The 26399-nt window shown below is 44.2% G+C and overlaps 1 protein-coding gene across 6 annotated transcripts in view; it reads right to left on the bottom strand.

Moving 5' to 3' along the window:
* Nucleotides 1-26123, bottom strand: part of KIF24 (kinesin family member 24) — a 34202-nt gene extending 8079 nt beyond the window's left edge. Inside the window, exons 1-13 of one of the 6 annotated variants that reach the window (XM_083402641.1) lie at nt 25461-26123; nt 25164-25363; nt 21042-21107; nt 19421-19560; nt 16731-17352; nt 16311-16500; nt 13760-13857; nt 10365-10580; nt 7985-8072; nt 5626-5747; nt 4100-4205; nt 2769-2840; nt 1844-1953 (exon numbers count right to left, since the gene is read on the bottom strand). In XM_083402641.1, the coding sequence (XP_083258767.1) occupies nt 1844-1953; nt 2769-2840; nt 4100-4205; nt 5626-5747; nt 7985-8072; nt 10365-10580; nt 13760-13857; nt 16311-16500; nt 16731-17338 (1610 nt within the window). In that variant the 5' untranslated portion in view covers nt 17339-17352; nt 19421-19560; nt 21042-21107; nt 25164-25363; nt 25461-26123. Of the gene's footprint in view, nt 1-1843; nt 1954-2768; nt 2841-4099; nt 4206-5625; nt 5748-7984; nt 8073-10364; nt 10581-13759; nt 13858-16310; nt 16501-16730; nt 17356-19420; nt 19561-21041; nt 21108-25163; nt 25386-25460 lie in introns of those variants that run through there. The other 5 variants (XM_083402638.1, XM_083402639.1, XM_083402642.1 and 2 more) reach the window with 5 other exon arrangements.
* Nucleotides 26124-26399: the final 276 nt, after the last annotated feature.

Genomic DNA, 26399 nt, shown 5'->3' on the forward strand with positions numbered 1-26399 from the left:
CACCAACCAACTCTTCTCTTTAAAATTCTTCAAGATCTAAGCTGCAGCAAAGCTTTTCCTGAATTCCCCAATTCACCCCGCTGCTCCTCTACTGTCACGAGATCCTCACTGCTGACTGCACCTCATGTAACTACCAGCCCCTTGCTACGGATTGTATCACTTCATTATTTTGTGGGGGTTTTTTGTCTTTCTTTGGTGATCACTTGTAGCCGAGTAAGATGGTTTTCCATGAAAACAGTCTAAGCAGTGAGTCCGTAAGTGACTGTGGAGGCCATAGTTTCTGGGCAGAAGTTGATCACAGTGAGGGTTTGCCAAACATGCCTTCCTCTTAGCACGTTTCTCCTTTTCATCCTGAGTTCGTGCTTCTTCAAAGTCCACAACACCTTTGGTAAAGGCTGTTCTCCAGTTGGAGCGCTCACAGGCCAGTGTTTCCCAGTTATCAGTGTTTATGTTACATTTTTTTAGATTTGCCTTGGGAACATTTTTAAACTTATTTTGTTGTCCACTGGTATTTCACTTTCCATTCTTAAGTTGGGAATAGAGTAGTTGCTTTGGAAGACAATAATCAGGCATCTGAACAACATGACCAGCCCAACGAAGTTGACGTTGAAGAATCTCTGCTTTGACACTGGTGATCTTTGCTTCTTCCAGTACACTGACATTTGTTCGCCTGTCTTCCCAAGTGATGTGTAAAATTTTTCAGAGACACCGTTGAGGGAATCTTTTGAGGAGTTGGAGACGGCCTTTATAAGTGGTCCATGTTTCTCAAGCGAACAGTAAGGTTGGTAGTACAACAGCTTTGTAAACAAGCATTTTGGTTTCCCTGCGAATGTCCCGGCCCTCAAACACTCTGCACTTCAATCGGGAGAAAGCCACACTCGCAGAGCTCAGGCAATGCTGGATTTTGGATCAATGTCAGCCGTTGTGGAAAGATAACTGCCCAGGTAGGTAAAGTGGTTGACATTTTCCAACATTACACCATTAAGTTGGATTTGTGTTTCTTTGTACAGCACCCAGCACACTGTCCTTTGTCAACATAGGATTCTTCAGCTTTGCCCTCGCTGACATCCATTGCCAGTCCTTTGGGGGGGGGGGGGGGAGATCAGGATGTAGACCTAGACAAGCATCTCCAATAGAATAGTGCCATTCAAGTAGGAACTCTGGAAGATTTCTAATAGTTATAGCTGGGAGGAATGGTGGGGTGAAAATTAAAAAAATGCATATACATTTATAACTATCTGTTAAAATCTCAAGAAATGGCTTTTCACTTGCTTCTTGCAATGGACCAAGCCAGAGTTAAGCAAGTTAATTTGGCTAGAAATGTTCACTCCACCAGTCATTTTAATCCACTAGCTAAATATAGATTCTAGCATCTAAAACAGGTTCAAGACACCAATAAATTGGAGCTGCATTTTTGTTTATGTTTCTGGATGGCAGCCCAGCTTTACAGGCGTCTTTATCACTGTGTGATTCTTGGTAATTTCAGTGAAGCTTGCAGTGTAGAAAGTTCCCGATGGAATGTGCCATTCGTCTTGTTTCCCATAAAGAAAAGAAGCTGCCAGCATAGCTCAGATCATGAACCAAGGCTGCTCATCAGTTTAAACCATGGATTGATGGTAAGGCCAGCAGCTCATTCCTTGGAACTGGAGGGACGGAAGAGCTCAATCTTCAACCCACGCTTGACAAGAAGTGACAGTTAAAGATAGGAACCAGCAACACATCACGTTATAAGTGAAGCCAGGCAACAAAAGGTAATATTTGCATCACAACTGCACAATCTGGAATCTCACTGGGCCCAGGAGTGATTCCAGTGAGTCCATTTTGGTTCAGTCCCACCACTTACCTGTCTGCATAGCGCAAGGTGTTTAAGGTATGCTCAGTCGCAATGTGGCTGGGGGAGACATTGGCTATCATGCAGGTCTTGGAATTGCCAACAAAAGAATCTTTCAGGACCTTGAAGGGAGAGGGACGGAAGGCACATCTTAAAGCGCTTTAGCCCAAACACATTTTCAAAGATTGTTGTTACCCACTCTGAACTAAATAAAACAGAACTAAATAAACAATGGTAACTACTTTTCAAAAGTTTATATGCTTATATCCCACCCTTTCTCCAAGGACCTCAAGGTGGCATACATGTATCCATAATAATAATAATAATAATAATAATAATAATAATAATTTATTATTTATACCCCGCCCATCTGGCTGAGCCTCCCCAGCTACTCTGGGCGGCTCCCAATTGAGTGTTAAAAACAATACAGCATTAAATATTAAAAACTTCCCATTTTATCCTCACAGCAACCCTGTGAGGTAGGCTAGGCTGAGAGAATGTGTCATGAAGTGCACCTCAGTCTTAGCCTGATATGTACACTACTCCTGACCTCAACCGGATGCCTGGGATGTAAGCCAGCCAATCCAAGGTTTCCTCCCGCCATGGAAGTCCAAACTTTCTGGGGGAAACGGTTTAGATGGAATTTATTCCAGATATCCAAGGAGACCACATTGTATTTTGCAACTGTGGGGATCTGGGATTCTGTCAGGCAATGTACAGCATCCTCACAAAACTACAATTCCCAGAGCTCACTGAGGAGGAAAAAGCCATGTGCAAGTTTAAAAACAAAGCAAGTTTAGAGCACAGAATGGTGTTGTTTTCCTGTAACTTGAACCCATTCCTTAACGCTGCTTTTCTTCCCATCTGCAAACCCTGGAGTAACGCTTGTTTAAAGCAGCCTTTGGGGGAAGTGTTCTGGTGTTGACCTGGGCCTTACCTGAGTGAGTTTGCTTTGCCTGAAGGGAGTGTGAGCATGTTCCTGATCCAGGGCGCGGATGCACTCTTTCAGCTAGAGAAAGACAACAACAGGTGGCCTCACACAGTGAGTGTAAAAATGCCAGCACACAGGGTTGTTTTTTCACAAGACCACACTTTGCTCTATAGCAGAGGCTCTCAAAGTACAGTCATACCTTGCGTTAAATATGCTTCAGGTTGAGCGTTTTCAGGTTATGCTCCGCGGCGACCCGGAAGTAACGGAGCACGTTGCATGAAATGACATCTCATGCATGCGCGGAAGTGGCGAAACACCACACGCACAGACACATGTTATGTTCTACTCAGGATGCGAACGGGGCTCTGGAACGGATCCTGTTCGCATCCAGAGGTACCACTGTATTGGATGGGCCTTTGCAAGCAGAGGGATATTGTCAGTTCCTCCCTGGCTCTACTCAAGATTGCATTGCCTGGAGCAGGCATCAGAGTATCAATCTTTAGGTCAGTCACCAGTGCTTGGGACCATGGAGCAACCGTCTGTTGCTTTCTCCAGTGGCTTTTTTTTAGGGGGGGGGCAGTTTATGTTATACGCCCCTTGCCCCTAAAAACCAAGGGCAAGAAGGAAGGTTGCAAACTTCCTTTTTCCGTGTTACATGCCTAGAGAGTCTTCCCTTGGCACAAAAAAGCCCACGAATACAGCATTTCAGGATTTCTGCTCTCTCTGTGTGGCCATAGACCTCTGCTGAATGAGGCCACTGCTTCATCTAGCCTCGTTTGGTCTCACTGACAGTGACTCTCCGAGGCAAAGGTTCCCCCCCCCCCATCTCCTCTTTCGGCAGGTTTATTTGTAGCTTCTAGGACAAGACCCGGTTCATAATCAGGTTCTGAGTCTTCTTAGAAGATTCAGGATTGACTTTTGACTATGCAATGCAGCCAATGAGATTTGGTAAAGTGATAACATTCTGAAGCCAAATCAGTGTTAGGGCAATGCATTCTGTCCTCATTCTGGAACCATCTGTCTTATAAAAAAGGGAGAGAGAAAGAAAGAAAGATATAGTACCCAGCAGAGGCAAAGAGCATCACTTTATGTCCACGGTGGAGGATTTTTGCAAGCCGAAAACTGGATGTGACATTTGTGAGGGCCCACTGTGGCTCAATCTTAAACGTCTCCTATTCTTTCACCAGCATCCAGATCTGGTACTCTACTGAACACAAGCGGCCCTGCACAGAGTTCTCATCCCAGAGACAATGCCATCTTCTTAAAAATCAAATATTAGGAACTGTATCGCAGCCCTTCAAATAATCTCAAAAGAAGCACAATTCACATCAACTTACAGCTAGAAGACTTTGATTTATTTCTGCACCTTCCATTTTCGTCTGCCGGTCGGAGTCCCTGGCATCCGCAGCTCTCTCGCTGCCAGCCAGGTCAATGAAGGAGATTCTGGAAAACCAAAATCATTTTAGCACAACCTTATCCATCAAACTGCTAGGTGGGCAGGAGCTGGGGCTGAATAACAGGAGTTCACTCCATCTCGGGCAGTTTGAATCCCTGCGACGGGGTGAGCTCCCGTTGTTCGGTCCCAGCTCCTGCCCACCTAGCAGTTCGAAAGCACATCAAAGTGCAAGTAAATAAATAGGTATCGCTCTTGTTTGCCAGAAGCGTCTCAGTCATGCTGGCCACATGACCCAGAAGTTGTCTGTGGACAAACACCAGCTCCCTTGACCTATAGAGTGAGATGAGCGCCGCAACCCCAGTCGTCTGCAACTGGACCTAACGGTCAGGGGTACCTTTACCTTTATCCATCTTTTAATTAATTAATTCTTCCAGCGGGTACAGAGCAAGGTTTTATCCTCAACACCTAGAGACGGGCTTCCTCGAAGCCATTTAAGCCAGCTTTTCCACCTTCACTGCTGCTGCCTTTGGGCCTCCCTCCTATTATCACTTAATGACAGCCATTCCATCAGAGTACCTGAGCCATTTCCATCCCCAACCAGTCAACGTAAGAATGGTAAGCCCTAAGCGGCTTATGTCCAAGAGAGAGCCTCCAGCATCAATCTGCCCAGTCAGCAGGATCTACGGTATGGGACCTTTTCCATGTTCCATCTGTAGCTGGGGGGGTGACTACTCAGGAGAACAGAGGTCTTCCTGATGGCTGAACTTAAATGATGGAATACCTTGCCCACCGAGCTGCATTTTGCTCCCTCGTTGTTCCTTTTTTTTGGCCGGCTGGTTAAAACTTTCCTACTTCGACAAAGAAATTGTCTTTCTAGGCTTAGAAGTAGACCCTCACCTCAGAACGTTTATGTTGTTTCATTTCTTTTATGGGATTTCCATTCTTGTTGTAAACCACCTTAAGTGAAGCAAGTACACTGGAGGGGTTAAAGGGCCCCCTGACCATTAGGTCCAGTCGTGACCGACTCTGGGGTTGCAGCGTTCATCTCGCTTTATTGGTCAGCGTACAGCTTCCGGGTCATGTAGCCAGCATGACGAAGCTGCTTCTCCACCGTTTACCTTCCTGCCGGAGTGGTACCTATTTTTCTACTTGTACTTTGACGTGCTTTCGAACTGCTAGGTGGGCAGGAGGTGGGACCGAGCAATGGGAGCTCACTCCGTCGTGGGGATTCGAACTGCCAACCTTCTGATCGACGTCCTACGCTCTGTGGTTTAACCCACAGTGCCACCCGCGTCCCTGCTGGACGGGTTAGGTGTACATTTTTTTAACAAGCTCTTCACCAGCAGTTTCCTATGAGCAGAGTACATACACTCTCCACATGGCGGCTGTATTCTGAGAAGAGGCCTGCAAGGCTCATTGCAAGGTCTTGGAGGCAGAATGGAACATTTCCAGCTCTTTACCACTCACCTCCCGAACACTCTGTTTGCTGGGTCCTTAATCTGAATCTGGATAATAGCATGGGAACGGGAGGAATCCGAGTTGACTCCAGTTGCCCCGGTACTGCGCTCTTTTCCTCCTTTCAGAATTACCTGGAATGAAGGAGGAGCAGAACTAAGACCAGGACTCCCCACATAAACCCCACAGTGAAACTGCATATGTACTAGTACAGTGGTACCTCGGGTTAAGAACTGAATTTGTTCTGGAGGTCCGTTCTCAACCTGAAACTGTTCTTAACCTGAGGTACCACTTTAGCTAATGGGGCCTCCCACTGCTGCCACTGCGCTATTTCTGTTCTCATCCTGAAGCAAAGTTCTTAACCCGAGGTACTATTTCTGGGTTAGCGGAGTCTGTAACCTGGAGCATCTGTAACCCGTGGTACCACTGTACAGTCCAACCAGCCCCAGATGACTCAAGGGAGACCACGCCACTCATTCAGAGAGAGGCAAAACTCCAGCATCATTGGGCATTGGGGAACTTTATAGTCTTCACATTATATTAATTTGTCTTTTTCTTTTTTATCCTGTAGAAACATCTACTTATGCCATATTTTGTAAATTACTTTATTTTGCTTATTAACTGCTTGATCCTTACTCTTCTTTGTTTTGTTTTTTTGTTTTGTTATTCCATATTTGAGTTGTTTCATCTAGTGTTTTATGTTTTTACCTTTATATCAAAAAGCCCAATAAAAATTACTTTAAAAAAGAGAAATAGGAAATTCAATGTCCTTGCAACTTATATGTCTGATGGCAGTTTGATGGCAGGTAATTCACCCCCCTAAATATTTCCTTCCATCATCACCAGCATTGCCACAAAACCAGGAGGCAGCATATTTAAGCCCAGCAACTTGTGGAGTCCTCATCTCTGCCACAAGGTCCTTTCATATGGCCCATTTATCACTATCTGGAAAAACTCATTGAAAATCCTACCCATGTGCAACAATCACTCACTGGAAATGAGCAAAGCAAAATGTATTTCGTTAAGGCTGGACATAAGCTGGACAGTTTCTCTTCTCACCCCCCTACCCGAAACTACACATTCCAAGCGTGCCAAAGGATTTAGTGAGCCAGAAAGTGAAGGGACACACAATCAGTTCAGTGCACTACGAAAGGCCAGCTTGCTCATCTGTCTCCATAGCCAACAGCAAAGAAAAGACTGCCAAAGTAAACAGCTGGGCCACTGGTCCCATCACCTCCTGGCAAATAGAAGGGGAAGAAATGGAGGCAGTGAGAGATTTTACTTTCTTGGGCTCATGATCACTGCAGATGGGGACAGCAGTCACGAAATTAATAGATGCCTGCTTCTTGGGAGAAAAGCGATGACAAACCTCGACAGCATCTTAAAAAGCAGAGACATCACGTTGCCGACAAAGGTCCATATAGTTAAAGCTATGGCTTTCCCAGTAGTGATGTATGGAAGTGAGAGCTGGACCATAAAGGCTCCAATATGGAAAAGACCCTGATGTTGGGAAAGATGGAGGGCACAAGGAGAAGGGGACAACAGAGGACAAGATGGTTTGACAAAGTTCTCGAAGCTACGAACATGAGTTTGACCAAACTGTGGGAGGCAGTGGAAGACAGGAGTGCATGGCATGCTCTGGTCCATGGGGTCATGAAGAATCGGACATGACTAAACAAAGCAGCTGGGCAGGTGGGGGTGCACAGCAATTTCAATTTCTGGTCAACAGAACAAAAGAAGGAATTGGTGCCAGGGCTGAGACCCTCACAGTGTTAAAATTTTGCAATATCATTTCTACATCTATTGCAGTGCACAAAGTACTTTGAAGCTCCTATCAGCACAAAAATATTGGGGGGTGGGAGGAGGGAGAGAACAACTGCACTGCTTGAAAGCTGAAAGAAACAAATTGTGGAAGTTGCTCAGCAATGAAAACTGCTTGTTGTTAGTTTAAGGCAGGATGGGAGGCACTGCAGAACAGGATGCCCCAAGTAAGTTAATAAAATCCTCAGAACTCTTAACCCCAAAGTGGGGAAAGAAATTCTTTAACGTCATTAACTGGGCTCAGAGGTGATGAGACCTAACTTTTGTTTTGGTTCCTTCTAGTACTTTTTTTTCAAGGGAAATCCGTTTTTTAAGAAAACCTGTGAGTCTTAAGAATCTAATGAGGAGAGAGAGAAGAAATAATCTAATGAGAGCCCAGGTATGTTCAGTATTTTCCTTAAGAAAACGCTGAATGAGAACAATTGGCCACATGCACTCTGTACACATCCTGAAACATCTAATGACCTTTACGTGGGGCACAGTGGTATTTCCATGATACCTGCACCCTCAAAGCTTAATAAAATGTGTACGTCTGGGTGGTCAGAATTACCTCTAGTAGCAGGCTGACCGTGTTCACCTGGACCTCACGCAGCCCGACTATCTGCACAATATGCTTACTGTCTTCCCTTGCAAAAAGCCTGGGGAGGAAACCACATAGATTAGTTGCAAAAGTGCTTGGGGAAAGGTTCAATAAATGCCCATTTTTAATTTTCAAAACATGAAATTTACTATTAGCCCCCACTTCCAAATAGAGCCGATTACAATAAGCACCCATTAAATAATTCAATGTAACAACAATTAGAAAAACAACAGAGTCCAAGGAAGGGGCAGCGGAACAAAACTCAAACTACGGAAGACCATAATGCTGATTTTAACCATAAGCTGGCTCCTCAACAGTCACAGGATGGGTGCCATGTGAGTTCTCTTGGAAATCGTGTTTCAGAATCAAGCTGTCATTACAGGAAATGCCCTATTCTAAAAATCTCTGAAGGGGAGGGGCACAAGGAGCCTTGACTGATGTTTGGACAATGATCTCTATAAATGGATGGGTTCAAATGACAGAAGTCAGTGTCCTGGGCACTAGACATTTGGATCAGGGATGTTGCTGAACCCCAACTCTGTCAGTCCCAGGCACCATGGCAGATTGCCAGAAATTATGGGAGTCATAGTCCAGCAGGTTCCCATCAATAACCTGGCCATGATACTCCAAACCAACTCCAGTATCCAAGTAATCTTGAAAAGTGGAACCATGTTACCGAGTCCATCTCTTTCCAAGAAATATTGCAACCATTGCACCAAAGTTGGTTAAAAGGTGCTTCATGCCACAGGCATCACTGTTCTATACACAATCAAAGAGCCAGCGCAGTGTAGTGATCAGGGTTGGACCTGGGAAGCCAGAGTTCAAATCCCCACTCAGCCATTAAGCTCCCTGGGTGACCCTAGGCCTGTCACTCACTCGCAGCCTGATCTACCCCACAGGGTTTCTGTGGGGATAAAGCAGGGAGGAGGGGAACATCACCTTGAGCTCATTGAAGGAAAAGTGGGATATAAATGCAATCAGTCAAGGCTGGATCTAACTGCAGGCTTTGAACTTGTCCCTCGATGAGTGCAACGCCATCAGTCACAGCTGAGGCACCCACCAGCAGCACCTCCACCTTGCCTGGGTTGAGCTTCCATTTATTAGCTCTCACCCAACCCCTGACTAACTCCAGAAACTTGGGGCATCCCCTGACACACTCAAATTAGACGAACACAAGAGCTGAGCGTCATCAGCATGCCAATAATTAAGATCCCAGCAAGATCGGACCAAAAGCCTATCTAGAGCAACATCCTGCTTCTTCAAGTGGCCTCAGCCAAACTTTATTGATGACCTCACTCACTGGTTGAAAAGCATGACCAAAGGACAGAAAGACACACAGCACCTGATCCAGTAGATATGAATCCCACCATGAACAACAGAAGGTAAGGCTCCACAATTCCACGTCCCCATCCTCACCCAACCCTGCCAACAGTGGGATAGCACCAGCTGCCCTTGAAAGACACAGCCATTCACGGGAAATTGGTTTTATTTCAATGCACAGTCCACCCCATTCTAAAGCAGAATTGATAGCTGAAACTTCCCAGCGGGAGATCCTCATTTCATTTCACACTTGAAATCGCAGGGGCAGCAGACACTGCTGAGTGTATCAGCTAGAACAATCAGGAGTGGGGGAATTAATTTATGTTGATATTTAAATTGTCCTCTGCCTGTTGCAGAATTAATAACCCAGAGAGATGATTAAGTGTTTGCAGTCCTCCATCCCCACAGAGCCCCCACGAGAAAACGCTCTCGCCACCTCTCTGCTGGAAAGCGCTCCCTGTGCCATGCAAACAGCAACACATCCCCCAGGTCACCCTGTCAAAGGAAGGACAAAAGCTGACATGACTGAGCCACACGGGAGGTGTCTCCATTCTGGAATTTACTGAAAAGATAAGATCGAGTTACAGCAGTTGCTAGAATGGTCACACACAAAAAGGGGGGTGGGCTTTTAATGCTTTTACTGAACCAACTATATCAGCAACTAATTTTATGGGGAGGAGGGATCAGGCTCCATCGCCCCCTTCCCTCAGTATGGACTGACAGCAAGCCCTGCTGTGTAGCCCTGGCAACAGAAGGAGCAGTAGATACTTCTCTGGGGGCAGATTTGGCTTTGGGCATCTAGCTACTAACTCCTAAACACTTATGAAACTACAAAATCAAAGCATCCCTCCTTTTTCAGGCAGACTGAGCAAGCTGCACAGCTCTTGGGACAGAACTTTATTGTGCATCCCTTCACTAAAAAAACAACAATAACCCACTTGTCCCCAGATTCCTCTGTCCCAAGCAACTCTAATTCTGTTCAGCTCTATCTGATGAATGGCCTTGGTTTCAAAAGCTGTACTCTTGGCACCTCTTCCTTCCATTTAGCAGGTCATAAAGCTGTCCACAGTAGATCTCATAAAAGCTGATCCAGACGTGGAGGTCTTTTCTAGTCTGAGATGCTTCCAATTGCCTGAAGATATCGTTAGCAGCCAGGGCGTAGAGTCCTGGGTTTTGGTGAGTGCCAATCATAGTATAGGTCTTGCCAGCACCCGTCTGCCCATACGCAAAGCAGGTGGCGTTGCCGCTGTAACAAAATAAAGAGAAGCACCTTTTAATTTAGCAGCTTCTATTAGCGTGTAACAGACTATGGTAAATCACAGACACTGAATGCTTGCCCAAAACTACTTCTGTGGGATAATCAAATGTGGAGATATGGAAGCAGCCTCCAAGAGATCTCCTGATGTCCTCTCACATCCTGTTTAGATCTGTTGCACATAAGACATTCTCAAAAGGCTTGACTGTAGAGAAGGCAACAAAGCATATGGAAGAGCCATCAGTGGGGAACATCATGTACAGAGCTGCTACATGAAGTTCAGTGGCTATACAAGAGAACCAGCATAAGCTACAGGAGCTAAGCTTTTCTGCCTTCAACACTAATGCAGTCTTACCCCTGGTGGGCTAACGGGGCAAGGATGGCACCCTTTAAAACAGTCCCCTGGACCAGCTTGCCCTCCTTTGGATTCCTATCTTGCATGTTCCACAACACAATGGCTCCATTAGGAGCGGCTGTCACTCCAATAATAACCTTCCCAGCTGCCTCAAAAAGAACTCCCGTGCGATGCCTCTGTGGCCTGGGCACAGCATGGGGCACTCTCCATTAAGCTGGCACCATAATTGATTATGTTTCCATTATAATGGTGACAAAAATGTGGAGTTTAATCTTTTGTGATATTCAGTCTAACTAATCAGAATAGCAAGATGTAAGATGGAGAGAAGGTATTTGGTCTTTTTGCTTCCTTAAATATGAAAGCGTCTTGTGTCTGTGTGTATGTACAGTTGAATGGTAAAGATAAAAATATTGATATAAAAGTTGTGAGCAGTATTATATCTGACCTTTCTCAAGTTACACTCTGATTTAATATGGTTGCATTCTAAAAGTAACTTCATCTAGTTGACTTTGTTCCAAAAGTCACAAGGCTGAAAACAAAATGTAATCGTGCTGGTGGGTTTTCTTTATGTAGCTGAATACCAGTTGTTGTTTTAAGTAGCAACATCAAAGATGGGAGGGGAGGGGACTATACTAAATTGGTATAGTTAAAGAAGCAGAGACCAGTGGTACAAGGCAATGACCTTGCAAAAAATATTTCTTCTACTTACACCAAAGAAGATTGTCTCTGAAGTACCTTTATTTTATTTTGCAGTGCAATGCAGAGCAGAAGAAATCCAGATTTGAAACCCTGCTTAGTCATAATGGAGCCTTGCAAATCGGCACCATCAGTAGGGCACCATTTTTAATGTCCCTGGCCCAGCTTATCTATTGTAATCCACCCTGAACATTTGGGATATGGCAGGAAAGAAATTTTGCGTGTGCCCAAGATGCAATCCACAAAATGCTTATAACCCAGGTAGTATTACTCAAATCTCTGCTGACTTCTCTGGCATCAAAAATTAGTGGGCAGCGCCTCCAGCAGATGACACTCAAGTCTGACACTCCATACTGAGACTTATTTTGAAACAGCATCTGAAATCCTGAATGGCCACAAGAGGCTGCTCTTTTTCTAGCTGAGTGAGGTGGCATTAAAAGAAGCAAGCCTTAGTTTAACAAACAAATTGGGACCATCAGCACTGGTTTTCCAGCCCATGAGCTGATTTGATTCACAATAAAGCAGCAGTAACAACAACCACAAGTAGCTACTGTAATCTCTCAAAAGCAGAGTGGGTATAGCCCATGAAAGTTCATGCCATGATACAGAAAGGTAAAGGTAAAGGTACCCCTGACTGTTAAATACAGTCGCAGACGACTCTGGGGTTGCACGCTCATCTCGGCCAAGGGAGCCGGCGTTTGTCCGCAGACAGCTTCCGGGTCATGTGGCCAGCATGACTAAGCCGCTTCTGGCGAAACCAGAGCAGCGCACGGAAACGTCGTTTACCTTCCCAGCGGAGCGGCACCTATTTATCTACTTGCACTTGACGTGCTTTTGAACTGCTAGGTGGGCAGGAGCAGGGACTGAGCAACGGGAGCTCACCCCGTCACGGGGATTCGAACCGCCGACCTTCTGATCGGCAAGCCCTAGGCTCTGTAGTTTAGACCACAGCATCACCCGTGTCCCTTGACACATACATTAGTGTTTAAAGCACCTTGGGACCCTGCTTTTTTTTTTTAACTATTAAAATAAAAAAATTCTGATCGTTCATTGTTACAGAAGTAAATACAAGTCACCATTACTTTTCAAAAGCTACACATTTCCCTAATGCGGTTGAGAACACTGGTGGGGAGGTGACACTCCTCCTAAGTCATGTGCCTGCTGCAGTGCTCCAAGATTTCTATACCGCCCTTCATCCAAGGAGCACAGCGTGGTTTACAATATAAAAACACAAAAATATGTAACATGGTAATACAGAAGATCTGTGCTGCCAGCCTGAAAGTCAACCACCAACCCCATTATACTTTTGTGTGCTTATGCAGTTCCCCTTCATTCTGTGGGGCTTTGGCATGATGCCATTTGGGGTTTTATTGTTATTTACATTGTTAAGGAGATTTCTATTCCCCCCCACACACATGAAACACTTCATATGGGACTATCCTTGAAAGGGTGTTAAGAAGCAGCACCTGGACTAGAATTGGTGCCTAGCTGGTTGCTGGTTGGTTTCCAGGCTCCATTCAAAGTACCAGTTTTGACCTCTAAAGGCCTAAGTCGTCCAGTGGAAAGCTTGCTTCTGCAGCTGCCAATGCAAACCCTACGTCAGACCCCCTTTACCACTGAATATCTGCTAGAATGGCATACCTTAGGTAATACTTCCCTAAGTGGGTGCCCATCACAGCAATTCCATGGAAGTCTTCAAGACACCTATGAAAATGTTCTGGCTTTGGGGTTACGATGGTGGGAACAACTGAGTTATGCTACGCCTGTCACTGATTTTATACCGGATGCCCTTTTTTACTACACATTTTGTTTTTCTTATTTGTTTTATGATTATTATATTTGATTATTCACCTTTCAAATTGTGAGCTACCTTGTCAAGTGGCAGGATATAAATCTAAACAAATAAAAAGGAAAACAATTTTTACTTTCCTTCTCTTATCTGCTCATTTATTTTAAAATGACACATAATTCAGATATAGGATAGTGTGTGTGTGTGTGTACCATCACCAAAAGAAAAACAGAGGAAGAAAGGTGAGCACCATGAAAACTTCAATAAATATATATAAACAACGAAAATGTTCATAGGCACAGAGAGGGAAAGGATACAACAACACCCTACCCATTGAAAATGTGTTGAATGAGGGGGTGGGCAGTCTTCATGTACACATCCTGGTTGGAACAGGCCTCCCCAAAGACTTCATCAAAGTAAAACACATGCTGCAAAAAGAAAAGGGATATTTACACAAAAAGGAATTCCACTCCTTTCACCCACCCATGATGATAAGATACACAGCTGTGGATGTGAATCCCATTCAGAGTGAAACCAGGAAGCTCAGACCCCGCATAGCCAAATTCAGACATCATGCAATCACCATCAGCCAGAGCAAACTAATGGATTCAGCAACTGTACCAAGCAAGTGTCTCTGGAAACAAAGCTGTGAGCAGAGCTAAAATAAGAAAGGGAAGAGGGAGGGAGGGAGAAGAGAATACTTCATCTTGCCTTAAGCGAACAGGTATGCAATGATAACATGGAATGATGCAAAATAAAAGTTAAGGTCCAAAATCAAGCCGTGGATTCTTGCTGCTGAAAAGGAACTTCCACTACCAAATTCTGATGTATTTTTGAGGCAAAGGAAACTAGAAACCTAGAAAGACATTTCTAGGAAATCCTCATTTCACAATTTCAGAAGTAAAACTTCCTGCACTTAAGGCTTCTTCCTCTTAAGCTGCTTGTGTCAGTAGGCACAATCTATGAGGACTTTATTTATTATTTGGCAAGAGCTCCACTGAACTGAAGCACCGGGGGGAGGAGGGGCATGTGTGTACATGACATGCTGCTCTGCAGACTGGTTACCTTCCTGCTGCTGTCAATCGGAATGAGAATTTGATCTAGGCAGCAGAAGGTACCTGGGACCAAGAGAGAGAAAAGATGCAAGAAAAATCATTAACCACAGAGGGGAAGGAGGGCAAAAGAAGAGAGAGCATAGATCATTCAGCGAGAACTGGAGCACTGAAGGCCTGTGAGAACCTTGCTCTCTAGTACAATGGAAACCGGGGGAAAGGGAATTCACTAGGCTGGCAGCCCAGTTCTGTTGCCTTTGTTAAGCACAGGCGCCTCGGGCAGTAATTACAATATGCTCACTTTCCAACAGAAAAGAGAGAAGACAATGCAAAGAAGAACATTTAATCGTTAGAAATACCCATTTCTCTTTTTGGTGGGAGAGTGTAAATCAGAGGCAAGTCCAACAAAATTACAGAAAACATTCTAGCAAGAGATATTGTATGTTTATCACAGTCTAGATAAGTAAAAGTTTGGATCATGTCATCCTTATAGCACCACTTGTAATGTTATTTGGGGAGTGTTCCAGTACTGGCCTAAGATGCCTCCTCTCGCCACCTGCCAATCACAGGTTGTGGCTCATATGTGGCAGGAATATCTCCCTAGAGCACAATATGGCATCTGGAATATGGTCTTCTACTGTACCATAGGCATTCACACCAGAATGATTTGTGAAACACTGTTGTGCAATATGAGAATATAATACAGCAACACTTAATTATTATGCAATCATTTTCTGGTAATGTCAAATTCCCTGCTGCTATAAATGTAATAGATATCTAAAAGGTAAAGGTAAAGTACCCCTGGATGGTTAAGTCCAGTCAAAGGCGACTATGGGGTGTGGTGCTTTTCAGGCCGAGGGAGATAGCGTTTGTCCACAGACAGCTTTCCGGGTCATGTGGCCTGCATTACTAAACTGCTACTGGTGCACGGAGGACCATGACGAGTGCCAGAGTGCACAGAAATACCATTTACCTTCCCGTTGTGGTGGTACCTATTTATCTACTTGCACCGGTATGCTTTCAAACTGCTAGGTTGGCAGAAGCTGGGACAGAGCAATGGGAGCTCACCCCGTCGTGCGGATTCGAACTGCTGACCTACCGATCGGCAAGCCCAAGAGGCTCAGTGGTTTAGACCACAGTGTCACTCACGTCCCAAAATATCTAAAATAAACAAAGAGTATAGGGGTCCATGGACCTTGGAAGACATCTGCCTTTTGTTGGCCTACAATACACTATAGCATTCTCCTACAGACTGCAGTACTGTTGCAATGCTCCTTGCTTGCTGTCACTGCTACAACTACGCTTGCTCCCTTTCAGCTTCCAGGGGCAAGTCAAGGTGTTGGCTTCAACTTTCAAATTCTTATTTCCTAGGCCCAAGGACAGTGTCATCCATTAAGATAAGACCCCAGGGACTAAAGCAGTCATTCAGATTTCTGGAGGAGATCCTTCTCCACCTGTCGGCAAGCCACTGCAAAAGCACAAAGATGCCCTCTCTCACAAGCAGCTTCCTCTCTCACCTTTCCTGTCTCTAAAGCCTTATCCACTGGGCCTATGGAAGTCCATGCAAAAGTTCTCATTTTCAAAAAAGGGCTTAATATTCAGTGGATAAGGTGTTGATGAATATTCTGGATTTAACCGTTTTTACTGTTTTGTATGCTCAGATTTATTTTATTTTTTACAAAATTTTAAGAATACAGATTAGTACTCCAAGTTCTGCTGTGGGAAGTTGTTGTTTTATCTCCTCTTTGATTGTAAATAGATCAGTTTGATACCATTACTTGAACACTTTAAGACATGATACAAGACGAAAGGAGCCAAAATATTGCAACCTGCAAAATGTACTGGCTGAGGTCAACAGCCTCCTTCTTCTCATGGAGCAGGAGGGTTTCTTTATCTTCTACTGTGATGATATTCACTTCCCCACGCCTCTCTTCTCTTAAGCCAAGGGGACGCTTCCGGACGCACACACGGATCTTGTCAGTCTCAGTCCACGGGGTCTCCTTCTCAGAAGCATTAGGTCTGCGAAACACAGGATGTCAAAAATGCTAAATTTGCAATTTCAAAGTCAGCCCACACTATAGAAATTTATACGTGCAAATTAAATGTATGCACAATGTATTCCTAAAAGAGTATGTAGGATAATTGGTTGCAGAATTTTATTTTATTTTGTAACTTTTAACTTCCCCCACATGTATGAAGGAGAAAATTACATTGTTCCATGTAAAGGAATACAGATAAATGGTTATTACCTGGTACAAGAATGAGGCACTCCATAATTATAACCTGAAATATGAGCTACTCTTTGTACAATGGGGGCTTCGGCATCCCCTAGGAGAGGAGCAATATCGTTAGATGAAGTGATAGCTGGAATGCCCAGTTTATGTTCTGTCCATGTTGCAGCAGCATTCAAAGAGTCCTTCCTAGGTCTTTTGTATTCAGCTTCGTGGCTCAACACTGCAGCTAAATCATCTTTATCTTCATTTACAGAGCAATTGGATAAGGCACACAATTCAGGCTCAAGCTGTTTTCTCCCTCCATCTCTTTCCTCCGAGAGGGAATCAAAGTGCAGTTGTCTTCGAGGGCCACATCTCGTTGCCTGAGGCCGGACGTAGAGAGCACCTGTCTGAAAATGCTGTTTTTTCCTCATTGCTTCCTCTTCTGCCTGCAACATTTTGATTATTCGAATGAGCTGGAAGAGGCGCTTGCGGTCCTTCATGTTATGCACTCCCAGCTTGGTGTAATCTTTCATGGAGACCTTGGCAAGTTCATCAATCCTCTGAAAGCCAAGGGCACTAAAATGGGGAAAGTATTTCTCAAGCTCTGCTTCACAAAGGCAATCGTATAGACAGGAGGCCATCTTCTATTCAAGGTCTGCTAAATAAAGCAAAAAGGACAAAGTGAAACATGTCTGTATGAAACAGTGACTTTTTTAAAACATGGAAACTATCCATTAAGGGCAGCTGCAACAGAGCATCTGCTTCATGCTAAAGGGCTGACTGGAAATAGGGCAAAGATCCGGCAAAAAATGAATCAGGGTCTTGCAGCAGCAGCAGTGCTTAGATGGCAGAGTTTATTGGTCGATAGTACCTCACCATTCAAAGTTTTATTCATATTTAAATTATTTCTAGACATGAAAATAACACTGCCATTAGTACCAGCGGAAAAGGAAAACCCAAGTTCAGATTCATTCCCATTCATCTGTGAAGCTGCCATTTCAGTAATCCTTACATCAACTCTGTCAAGTAGGCCAGTAATATTACTATCCTATTACAGGGAGGGAGCTGAAGAACAGTGGCTTAGCGAAACTCCCCAGTGAGCGAACAGCTGACGAGATTGGAAACAGAAGCCTTCTGGCTTGCATCTCATTTCCCTTTAGAAATGTGCACCTGCCAACGGGACAACAATCTGTGGTTCCAACAAAGTGGCCTCTATTCCACAAAAGCCGACACCACTGATATCTAGGAATCTGCCTTATTTTAAGTGAGACTGCTAGTTCTAGTTCAGTATTGTCTGTACACTGACTGGGAGCAGGAGACATTCCCAGCCCTAACTGGAGGTGCCAGTAGCTCTGTTACTAAGCTACTGACACTTCCCATAAAAATTAGCGTTTAAGGTCCCACAGGACTCTTTGCCATCTTTGGAAATGGTCCTGCACTGGCTACTTCAGTACATTTAACACATTAGGAATTACTAGGTTTGTTTCTGTTTGTTGTAAATGGTTCCCCTTTTTATTCTGGTTCCCCTTTTTATTCTGATTGCTTATTAATTTTTAGATTTTTAATTGTTTTGTTGTTATTGCTGGATTACTGTTTTGCCATATTATGATTTTTGTGTGTGCTTTGAGTAATTTAAAATAACAAATCAAAGGAAAATAAATCAAAGAAAATAAATCATTTTCCGGAGCTAAATAATACAGAGAACAGAGAAAGGAAACTCTGGATATCCAGGTATATCAGTGCTTTCATCAAAAGGTATTCAGCAATGCTTCTCATTGTGCTCACCTTGTCACTCTGACAAAATTAACGAACAAGTGACTTTAAAATCATAGCTGTAGAATACGAGTTTATGAGGAGAATGGAATCCTGAAGCCCCAAATCTACCCATTAAACTTATGAACCTAAGGCAGAACAGTGCCTACTTCAAACACAAATTGTATCATAATAAATATTGCTTCTTTTTCTCCAATAAACTGATAAGTAGATCTTCTTAAATTGTGACCCTCATTCAGGAGCCTTAAAAAGCACCTCTAATGCAGTATTGCAGTGTGTAAATGGAATCAGTCAATTAACCAAGTCAGACAGTTAGTCATACACAAATATTCACAGTATACGATAACACTACACTGAGAAGCACATACTAGAACGTGCAATCACTTACTTGCGTCCCGGGCTTCTTACACTTGCAAAGTATCTACAACTAATGCTACAAGCTGCAGAGATGGACTCCACCAGCTAAGGAAAGCGATGTGCCTAAATTTAGATGTGCCTCTTCCAGGCCGACCATGTGTCCCAAAGGCTCCCCACCGCTAATGATCAAAAGGCAGTGAAATGGATATGGACAAATTCAAAAGGTCATTATGTCACAAAGACAAAGGGGTGCCTGCATGTATTAATATATATATATATATATATATATATATATATATATATATATATATATGAGAGGTTCTGCTCCAATCTTAAGTGTGCTACTGCTGCTCTGGAAATCAAATAGTTTCACTCCAACCTAAGTGTATTTAAGATGAGCTACTATACACAATTTCAAGTTTATATTTCCTTTTTTATTGCGCACCATTTGATTATTATTATTGAGAAAATCTTACAATCTTGATGCACTAAATAGGATTTTATTCATATTCATATTCACATTCAAGCTAATGACACTTCCCTCTACCTACATCCAGGATGCATTCTTATAAAATTATTTGATAGCAACTCACAAATCCCCAAACAAAACTTCCATTTGTTTCTTGGTGGAATTTCCCTTTTGATCAAACAAATGCTGAAAGCTTCATACGTGCTTTGTCAACCGATTATGACCTCAGTCACCAGCAATTCAGTGTTAAAGAAAGAAGACTTGCTGGAAGGAAAGCAAATTGTTAGCTGAATCTACTGAAATCAAATGCTCTATTGTTTATTTAAAGTATTTCCAGGTCACCTTTCAGAGCAATCATTTTGAGGGCTTTTGGGGGGCAATTTTTACAATCAAGTGGTATATAAATTTTGTGCAATAAATAAAAAAATAAAAGCCTCCTCAACGTGGGCTACAAGATAAAACAGAATACAGCAAAACATAATAAAAACAGCAACAATAAACAAAACAACTACCCCCAAAATGTCAAAATCCAATAACAAAGTAAGACTGAAGCAATCAAACCAACAAGCGCACCTGAAAAGGTGCTTCTAATAATATCCTGTTCACTTGGGAGGCCAGAAACATGGGCAAAAGGATGATTAAACATTACTGGGGTGGTGGAACAAGTTATGAAGAATGAGGCTAAAACAACCACTGGCTCAACAACATGTTTTAACTACCCAGAACCATTTGCTACATGGGAGGGATCTCTGGATAATGAGATGCAGAGAGAACTAACCACATAATTTTTAGTTTGCATTTAGGAGAAATAAAAAATGCTAAGAAAATTCACCTGATCTACAAGAATACCAATTTTGGACGCACACAGTGGTTTTAAGACCTAGTACTAGGCATACAGAAATCAATGGGATCTGCTTCAAACAAAGCATAAGAACAGGTTGTAAAAAAGGCTGTAAAAAAACAACCTTTTCCCATTCTCTACATGTTTATTTCACTTATTTATCTTGGTTATGCCCCGGTGCCTCATGAAATAGACGTTTTAAAATGTTATGCTACATCTAGAAATTCAGCAGTTGAGTTTGAATGATCAAGCCACGACCTACCAGGGGCATAGAGAATTAATTCTGAGCTACAAGCAGAATCAGGTCAATTTATTATGCAAAAAGCACGTTTAAGAAGCATTCTACCCTGAAGCCAATGGCAGGATTCCCATTGTTCACAATTCAGCTGGACTGCAGCCGCTGGATTTTGTATTCTAGAGCAGCTAGCCATCGTGGGTCAGGTTTACTCCAGCCCATTAATCCAAAGTGTTGCATTTTTATCCCACCCATCCTCCAGGGGCCCCAGAGCATTATACATGGGTCTCCTTCTCCCTCTATTCTATTCTATCTCCCATCTATTCTAACAACCACCCTGTAAGGTAGGCTAGGCACCAGGGCCATTCAGCAAATTTCATGGCAGAAATGAATTACAATTTTTTGCCCAAACACTATCTGTTATACAACAGGAGTTTGAAAACATGGCCTGTGGCCTCATCTGTTTCCTAACTGTTGTGACCCCCACTTAAAAATGCAAAAAGCGTTTCTCAAAAGCAAGCATATCTTTCCAGCTACACTGAGGAAAGAACAGGAGTTCTTTAAAATAATAATTGAAAAAAGCTACATTCTTATCTTCAGTGCCACCTGCTGGTACAGAAGGGAAAAGCCACTTATCACATCATGTAAATACAGTATTTGGCTACAGACCAGGGTCAGCAAACTTATTCAGCAGGGGGCCGGTCCACTGTCCCTCAGACCTTTTGGGGGGCCGGACTAAATTTTGGAAAAAAATAATAATGAATGAATTCCTATGCCCCACAAATAACCCAGAGATGCATTTTAAATAAAAGCACACATTCTACTCATGTAAAAACACCAGGCAGGTCCCACGAATAACCCAGAGATGCAATTTAAATAAAAGGGCACAGTCTACTCATGTAAAAACACGCTGATTCCCGGACCGTCCACGGGCCAGATTTAGAAGGCGATTGGGCCGCATCCGGCCCCCGGGCCTTAGTTTGCCTACCCATGCTATAGACCCATGAGGCAATGATATCCACATAAGTACAAAAGAGAGAAAACCTTGGCCTCCAGAAAAAAAATCACTTTAAATTTAATAATGCATGCTGAATATCATTTACACCTCCTGCGCTCATACATTTCCCACAGGAAATTCATTCACAGGAATAAATGGCACCAGGGTAAGGATCTGGGTTAGGGCGTGGGGTGGAATTTGCTGCTCAGATTTAAATTTCAGCTTCACAAGGGGCAGCTGTTGCTTTCTATTCTGCTCTATTTTACTCCAGTGCAAAGTGGCCACAGGGCACATAGTGGAACCACAAAGACAAGCAGATTATCTTTCCTTGTTCAGACACAGTGAAATAGCTCCACCACATCCCCTTCACAAAGGAACTATATTTTGAATCTTCTGGTACTCTGTCTAAATGACAGATTTGTAGACTGGGAGAGAGGGGAGGAAAAATGCCTGTGTGCAAGTGGTATGCATGTGTGTGGACACCACTGGGCACAACCCTGGTTGACAGGAGTAGCCGAGAAGCTCTCCCTATATGATCCTTCCAGCTCTAACCTGGCACCCAACCGATGAACCCAAGAGTGCATTAGGGAACATGACCAGCATTACATTGAAAGGGGTAGCGGAGATATATATTCTGCCTCACCTAATGGTACCCTGATGTACTCAGAGATGGGAGTGGGGAGAGAAGAGCTTATTACCAATACAGTTTTATTGCCCATCTTCAACTGCACGGATGATCATAAACTGTTGCCCCTTGAAAAGTGGCAATGGAATCCACAAAGTAATATTGTTTGCTTACCCTTCCCTTAGCATATAAAATATTTTACACCCTTGGTGTGTGTGTGTGTGTGTGTGTGTGTCTGCCTGTGCAAATCATAGCAATCCAGGATCTCTCCAATACATTCATTTTTCATTTATTTTTAATCTCACAAACTCTAGTCTGTGCTTTTAAGTTCTTCATACTGCCTACATAAATAGTTCTGTAAAACTGAAAATGCTAATAAAAGTTTTATCAAATAAAAATGAAAACACTACCTACTTTGTAATGTAGCTAAAAGCTAGCCACTTAGCATTACTCTTTCTCATCACTAATTTCAAATACAGCAGCCTGATCCATTTTCTGATCATTCTTTAACATTAATTTTAGCCTGATGGCCTCAGTGAAAAAGCCTCTGCTCCACAGCTGATGTAGGACAACTGCTGTAGACAACAGCTGTTGTGGTTCCTGGAAACTTCTCATTTTCCTGGTACGTGAATAAAACAAGTCTGAGTTATAGTGGGCAGCTAGTCATTTAAAAATTGCACGCGATTCTTTCCTGCAAGGAAAGCTTTCAGAAATCCAAGAATGCTTTCTTCATTATGTTTCTATATAAAAGGAAATCTGTCTTTACACAGTTGAAGCTATTATTGCTTCATTCCCCGTGCTTCAGTTGCCATGTTAATGGTTTCTGTTACATAGCAACCAGCTTCTTCCTTTCGAGTTATAGAAATGATAGGAGGGAGGCAAGCTGCCTATACTTTACTAAGTTCTTGTTCCAGCTCAGGGGGGAAAGACATTCCAAAGCTCTAATGGGGCTTTTAAGCTATGCTGCAATTTGTAGCTCATAACTAATGAACAACAGAGAGGATCATTCTTTTTACTGAGTTTACCCACAGACAAAGGCAGCACCGAGTATTCAGACTGTAGGGCAAGAGGTGTCAAGGGCAAGCAAAATCCCCGCAGTGCAGAAGTCTCACAAAACATCCATTGGGATGAAAGGATTCATCTTATGGTCACTAGGTCCAAATCTCAGCACTGAAGCAGGATCCTCTCAAAGTTTGCCATATTTGTTGGCCGAGGAGGGGGGTGCCTACTGCCACTCGCTAGGATCAACGTGGGTCTTCCCGACAATCAAGCTAAGGTGGAGGGAGGCCTGAATGCTTCAGGACAGAGAATGAGTCCTTTTGGCATACAAAGAAACATCCACTAAAGTAAATCTACTTGGGAGGATGTGTAGCAGTATACTGCTTGGAAGACTGAAATGATGTGTTACTGTAATGCCAAAGGAAATTTAGAGGAGCACCAGGACACAATGTGAATCCCAACAAGATAAACTAGTGAACAAACAGAATGGGGAATTCATTCACCACATACTGACCTTTCCTATTTCATGGAAAACACTGACGGAGAAGCAGGGCACACCACACTCTGAAGCAGCACAGGGGTGGAGAGATCATTCCCTATCTTTCTCTGGCTTTCCACCAAGGGTGCTATGATCCCACAGCTTCTCTCCCTCTTATAGGGCAGCTCAGCACACTGCAAAGCACAGCGCTGGTGAGGCTCCCAGCAAGAAGCAGGAATAGGCTTAGTATGGTATGCCAGTATAGCCAACTGTGCCACACAAAGAATTTGGCACTACAAAGTTTAACGCACATGTGCTTACAGCACTGCTTTCAAGTATCTGCAAGGCCCCTCCCCAAAGGCAGCTGCGTTACAGTAATTCCTGGGCATGTATAAGCACACAGAACCACAAACAGAATGACCCCAGCATAGAATCCGCTCTCTATCTTTAGGCTGCAACACAGTGCATAAGACTGCAGCCTAGAAGATGCTGAGGAGAAAGACTCAGCCTGTTTGCTTTTCCAAATAGGAATGCATTATCCGATACAAGCTGAGGTTACAAGAAACAATGCCCCAACCCAGTTCATTTCCAATTATTGAACAAAGATTGCGTGCTCAAAATGAGGTCAGTCTCATAGAAGCAATGTCCCATCTACGACAAGGCACCTGTTTACCCAGAATTCACACATCTCCCCTCCCCCAAAGCCCAATTTGCATAGTTGCAGCTGGTGCTAAGCAGCTGATGCTAGTAGAGCATCATGCTAGAATCTTGCTCAGTGTTGAGAAATTCTGGAGGAGAAATGAATTGGGAAGAGACTGCCGTTTCTCTTAAAGGGGTGGTGAACCTATTGGCCAAGCCACACCCACCACATATGACATCAGGTGTGGGGCAGGTAAAGATGAAGAGTTTGGATTTGATATCCCGCTTTATCACTACCCGAAGGAGTCTCAAAGCGGCTAGCATTCTCCTTTCCCTTCCTCCCCCACAACAAACACTCTGTGAGGTGAGTGGGGGTGAGATACTTCAAAGAAGTGTGACTAACCCAAAGTCACCCAGCAGCTGCATGTGGAGGAGCGGAGATGCGAACCTGGTTCACCAGATTACAAGTCTACCACTCTTACCCACTACACTACACCAAGCTGGGCTAAAGGGAATTTGCAGACCTGCGGGCACAGGGCTTTGCAAGCACCAAGAACCAGCTGATCAGCAGAGCCTGGTGCTTTACAAGCTCTGGTAATCAACTGATTATCTGCACAAGTGGAAACAGATTACCTGACATCATGGTGACTTTGCCCTGCCGGCCATATTCAGCTCCCTAACCCTGCTCAGGGTGGCAAAAGTGTTTCTCCCATGACTCAATTCCTGCTCTCAACAATGCTGTGTTAGGTTAGAGAAGGAGTTGACCAGCCAGAAAGTATACTTCATGGGGATCTGAACCTGGGTCTCTGTGACCCCTCTAACCGCTCCCCCCCCCCACCACAAAGCAGATAATAGCTAAAGACCCAGGCATCATAAGGAGTGCTTTCTCCCACATGAACTTGCCCGTGAATATAGGTTCTTTAAAACCTTATTTGTATCCAGTAGAAGCAGAAGTGACAAAGACAATAATAATGGCAGAGCCTTCTTTGTGGTGATGCCACCAGCTCTGCAATTCTTTCCCCAGGGAGATCTGCCAGACAACAAGTTTGATACCTTTTCCTTCTTTTCTTTTTATATTCCCAGGTCTTTCAGAACTGCTGATTTTCATTCTCTTCCGAATTTTGTATTTTTCATACCATCCAGGCCAGACTCCACTTTCATCGTTATTTTGGATTTTCTGAGTTTATCGCTTTAGGCAAGCTCGGATTTCGCACAAACAGCTGCACAAAATCCTTCCTGAACTGAAGAGCGGGCTGCCAGGAATACAAGGAGACAAAAAACAAAAACAAACCTTAGATCAGGCTTTCACTGAAGATAAACGGCACCAGAGATACGTGCAACAAGCATTACCTGCTGAAAATTGATGCCTCCAAAATCTTGCCAAACGTTATGTGAGGGGAAAAGCAAGGCGGCCTGTCAGTCCTTTCAGATCCTAGGTCGGTTCCTCCATGCCCCCACTTTAAAAATTTTAAACTGGTTTTCAAACAAGGCCTGGCTGCACATTTAAATAATGGCTCAAGGGCCAACGAAATCCGAAAAGCGTATTGTCCTAACGGGGTTGTACGAATATGCGGGATCCGGCAGGTGCAGCGCAAAACCAGCGCCGGCCTCTCCTGACTTTCCTCAGAAACTTCTCACAAGCGGAGGGCCTGAACCGCCGCTAGGCCTCGTGGACGCTCCCGCTTCTACGAGCCCGTCGCCATGGCAACCGGGCAGAGGTCGGAGCTAGCCGAGTGTGGGGCGGGGAACGGCTGCGGCAACTGGGCTTCTTTCTCCTCTGCCACGGCTCTCCCGCCGCGCGTCTCCCCCCTCCCCAGATTTGTCCGACCCCCGCTAAGGACTCCCTCAGGGTGCGCTGGGAACGCTCCGTCCGCCCGGCTAGGCCGCGTCTCCATGGCGACGCCGCCAAGCCTACGTTTAAAGACTCGCGCCTATATGTCGCGCCGTACGACGTCACCTCAAACCGCCCAATAGGACGTTGAGCAAGGGGGGGGAAAGCCCCGCTCTTCGCCAATTGGAGAGGCGACCAAAAAAAGGCGGGAAGCGGGTATCCTAGAGGCGGCACTCTTCCCGCGCGTCAGCATCTATTGGCTGTTCGCGCAGCATGAGACGGAAGCGGATGCTTCTTTGCTATTCGTCCGGCGCACGTCAATTGCGATAAAAAAAGTCCAATAGTTTTTCGACTTTGACGTATTGCCCGCCTCCCGATTTCTGATTGGATTTCGTAGTCACGGCGGCGGGCGCTGTTGCCAAGGGCCAGCCACGTGACTTCCTTCGGGCCGCTACCCG

The sequence above is a fragment of the Podarcis tiliguerta genome (genome assembly GCF_965153285.1).
Source record: "Podarcis tiliguerta genome assembly, chromosome: 11".
Classification (NCBI taxonomy): Eukaryota; Metazoa; Chordata; class Lepidosauria; order Squamata; family Lacertidae; genus Podarcis; species Podarcis tiliguerta.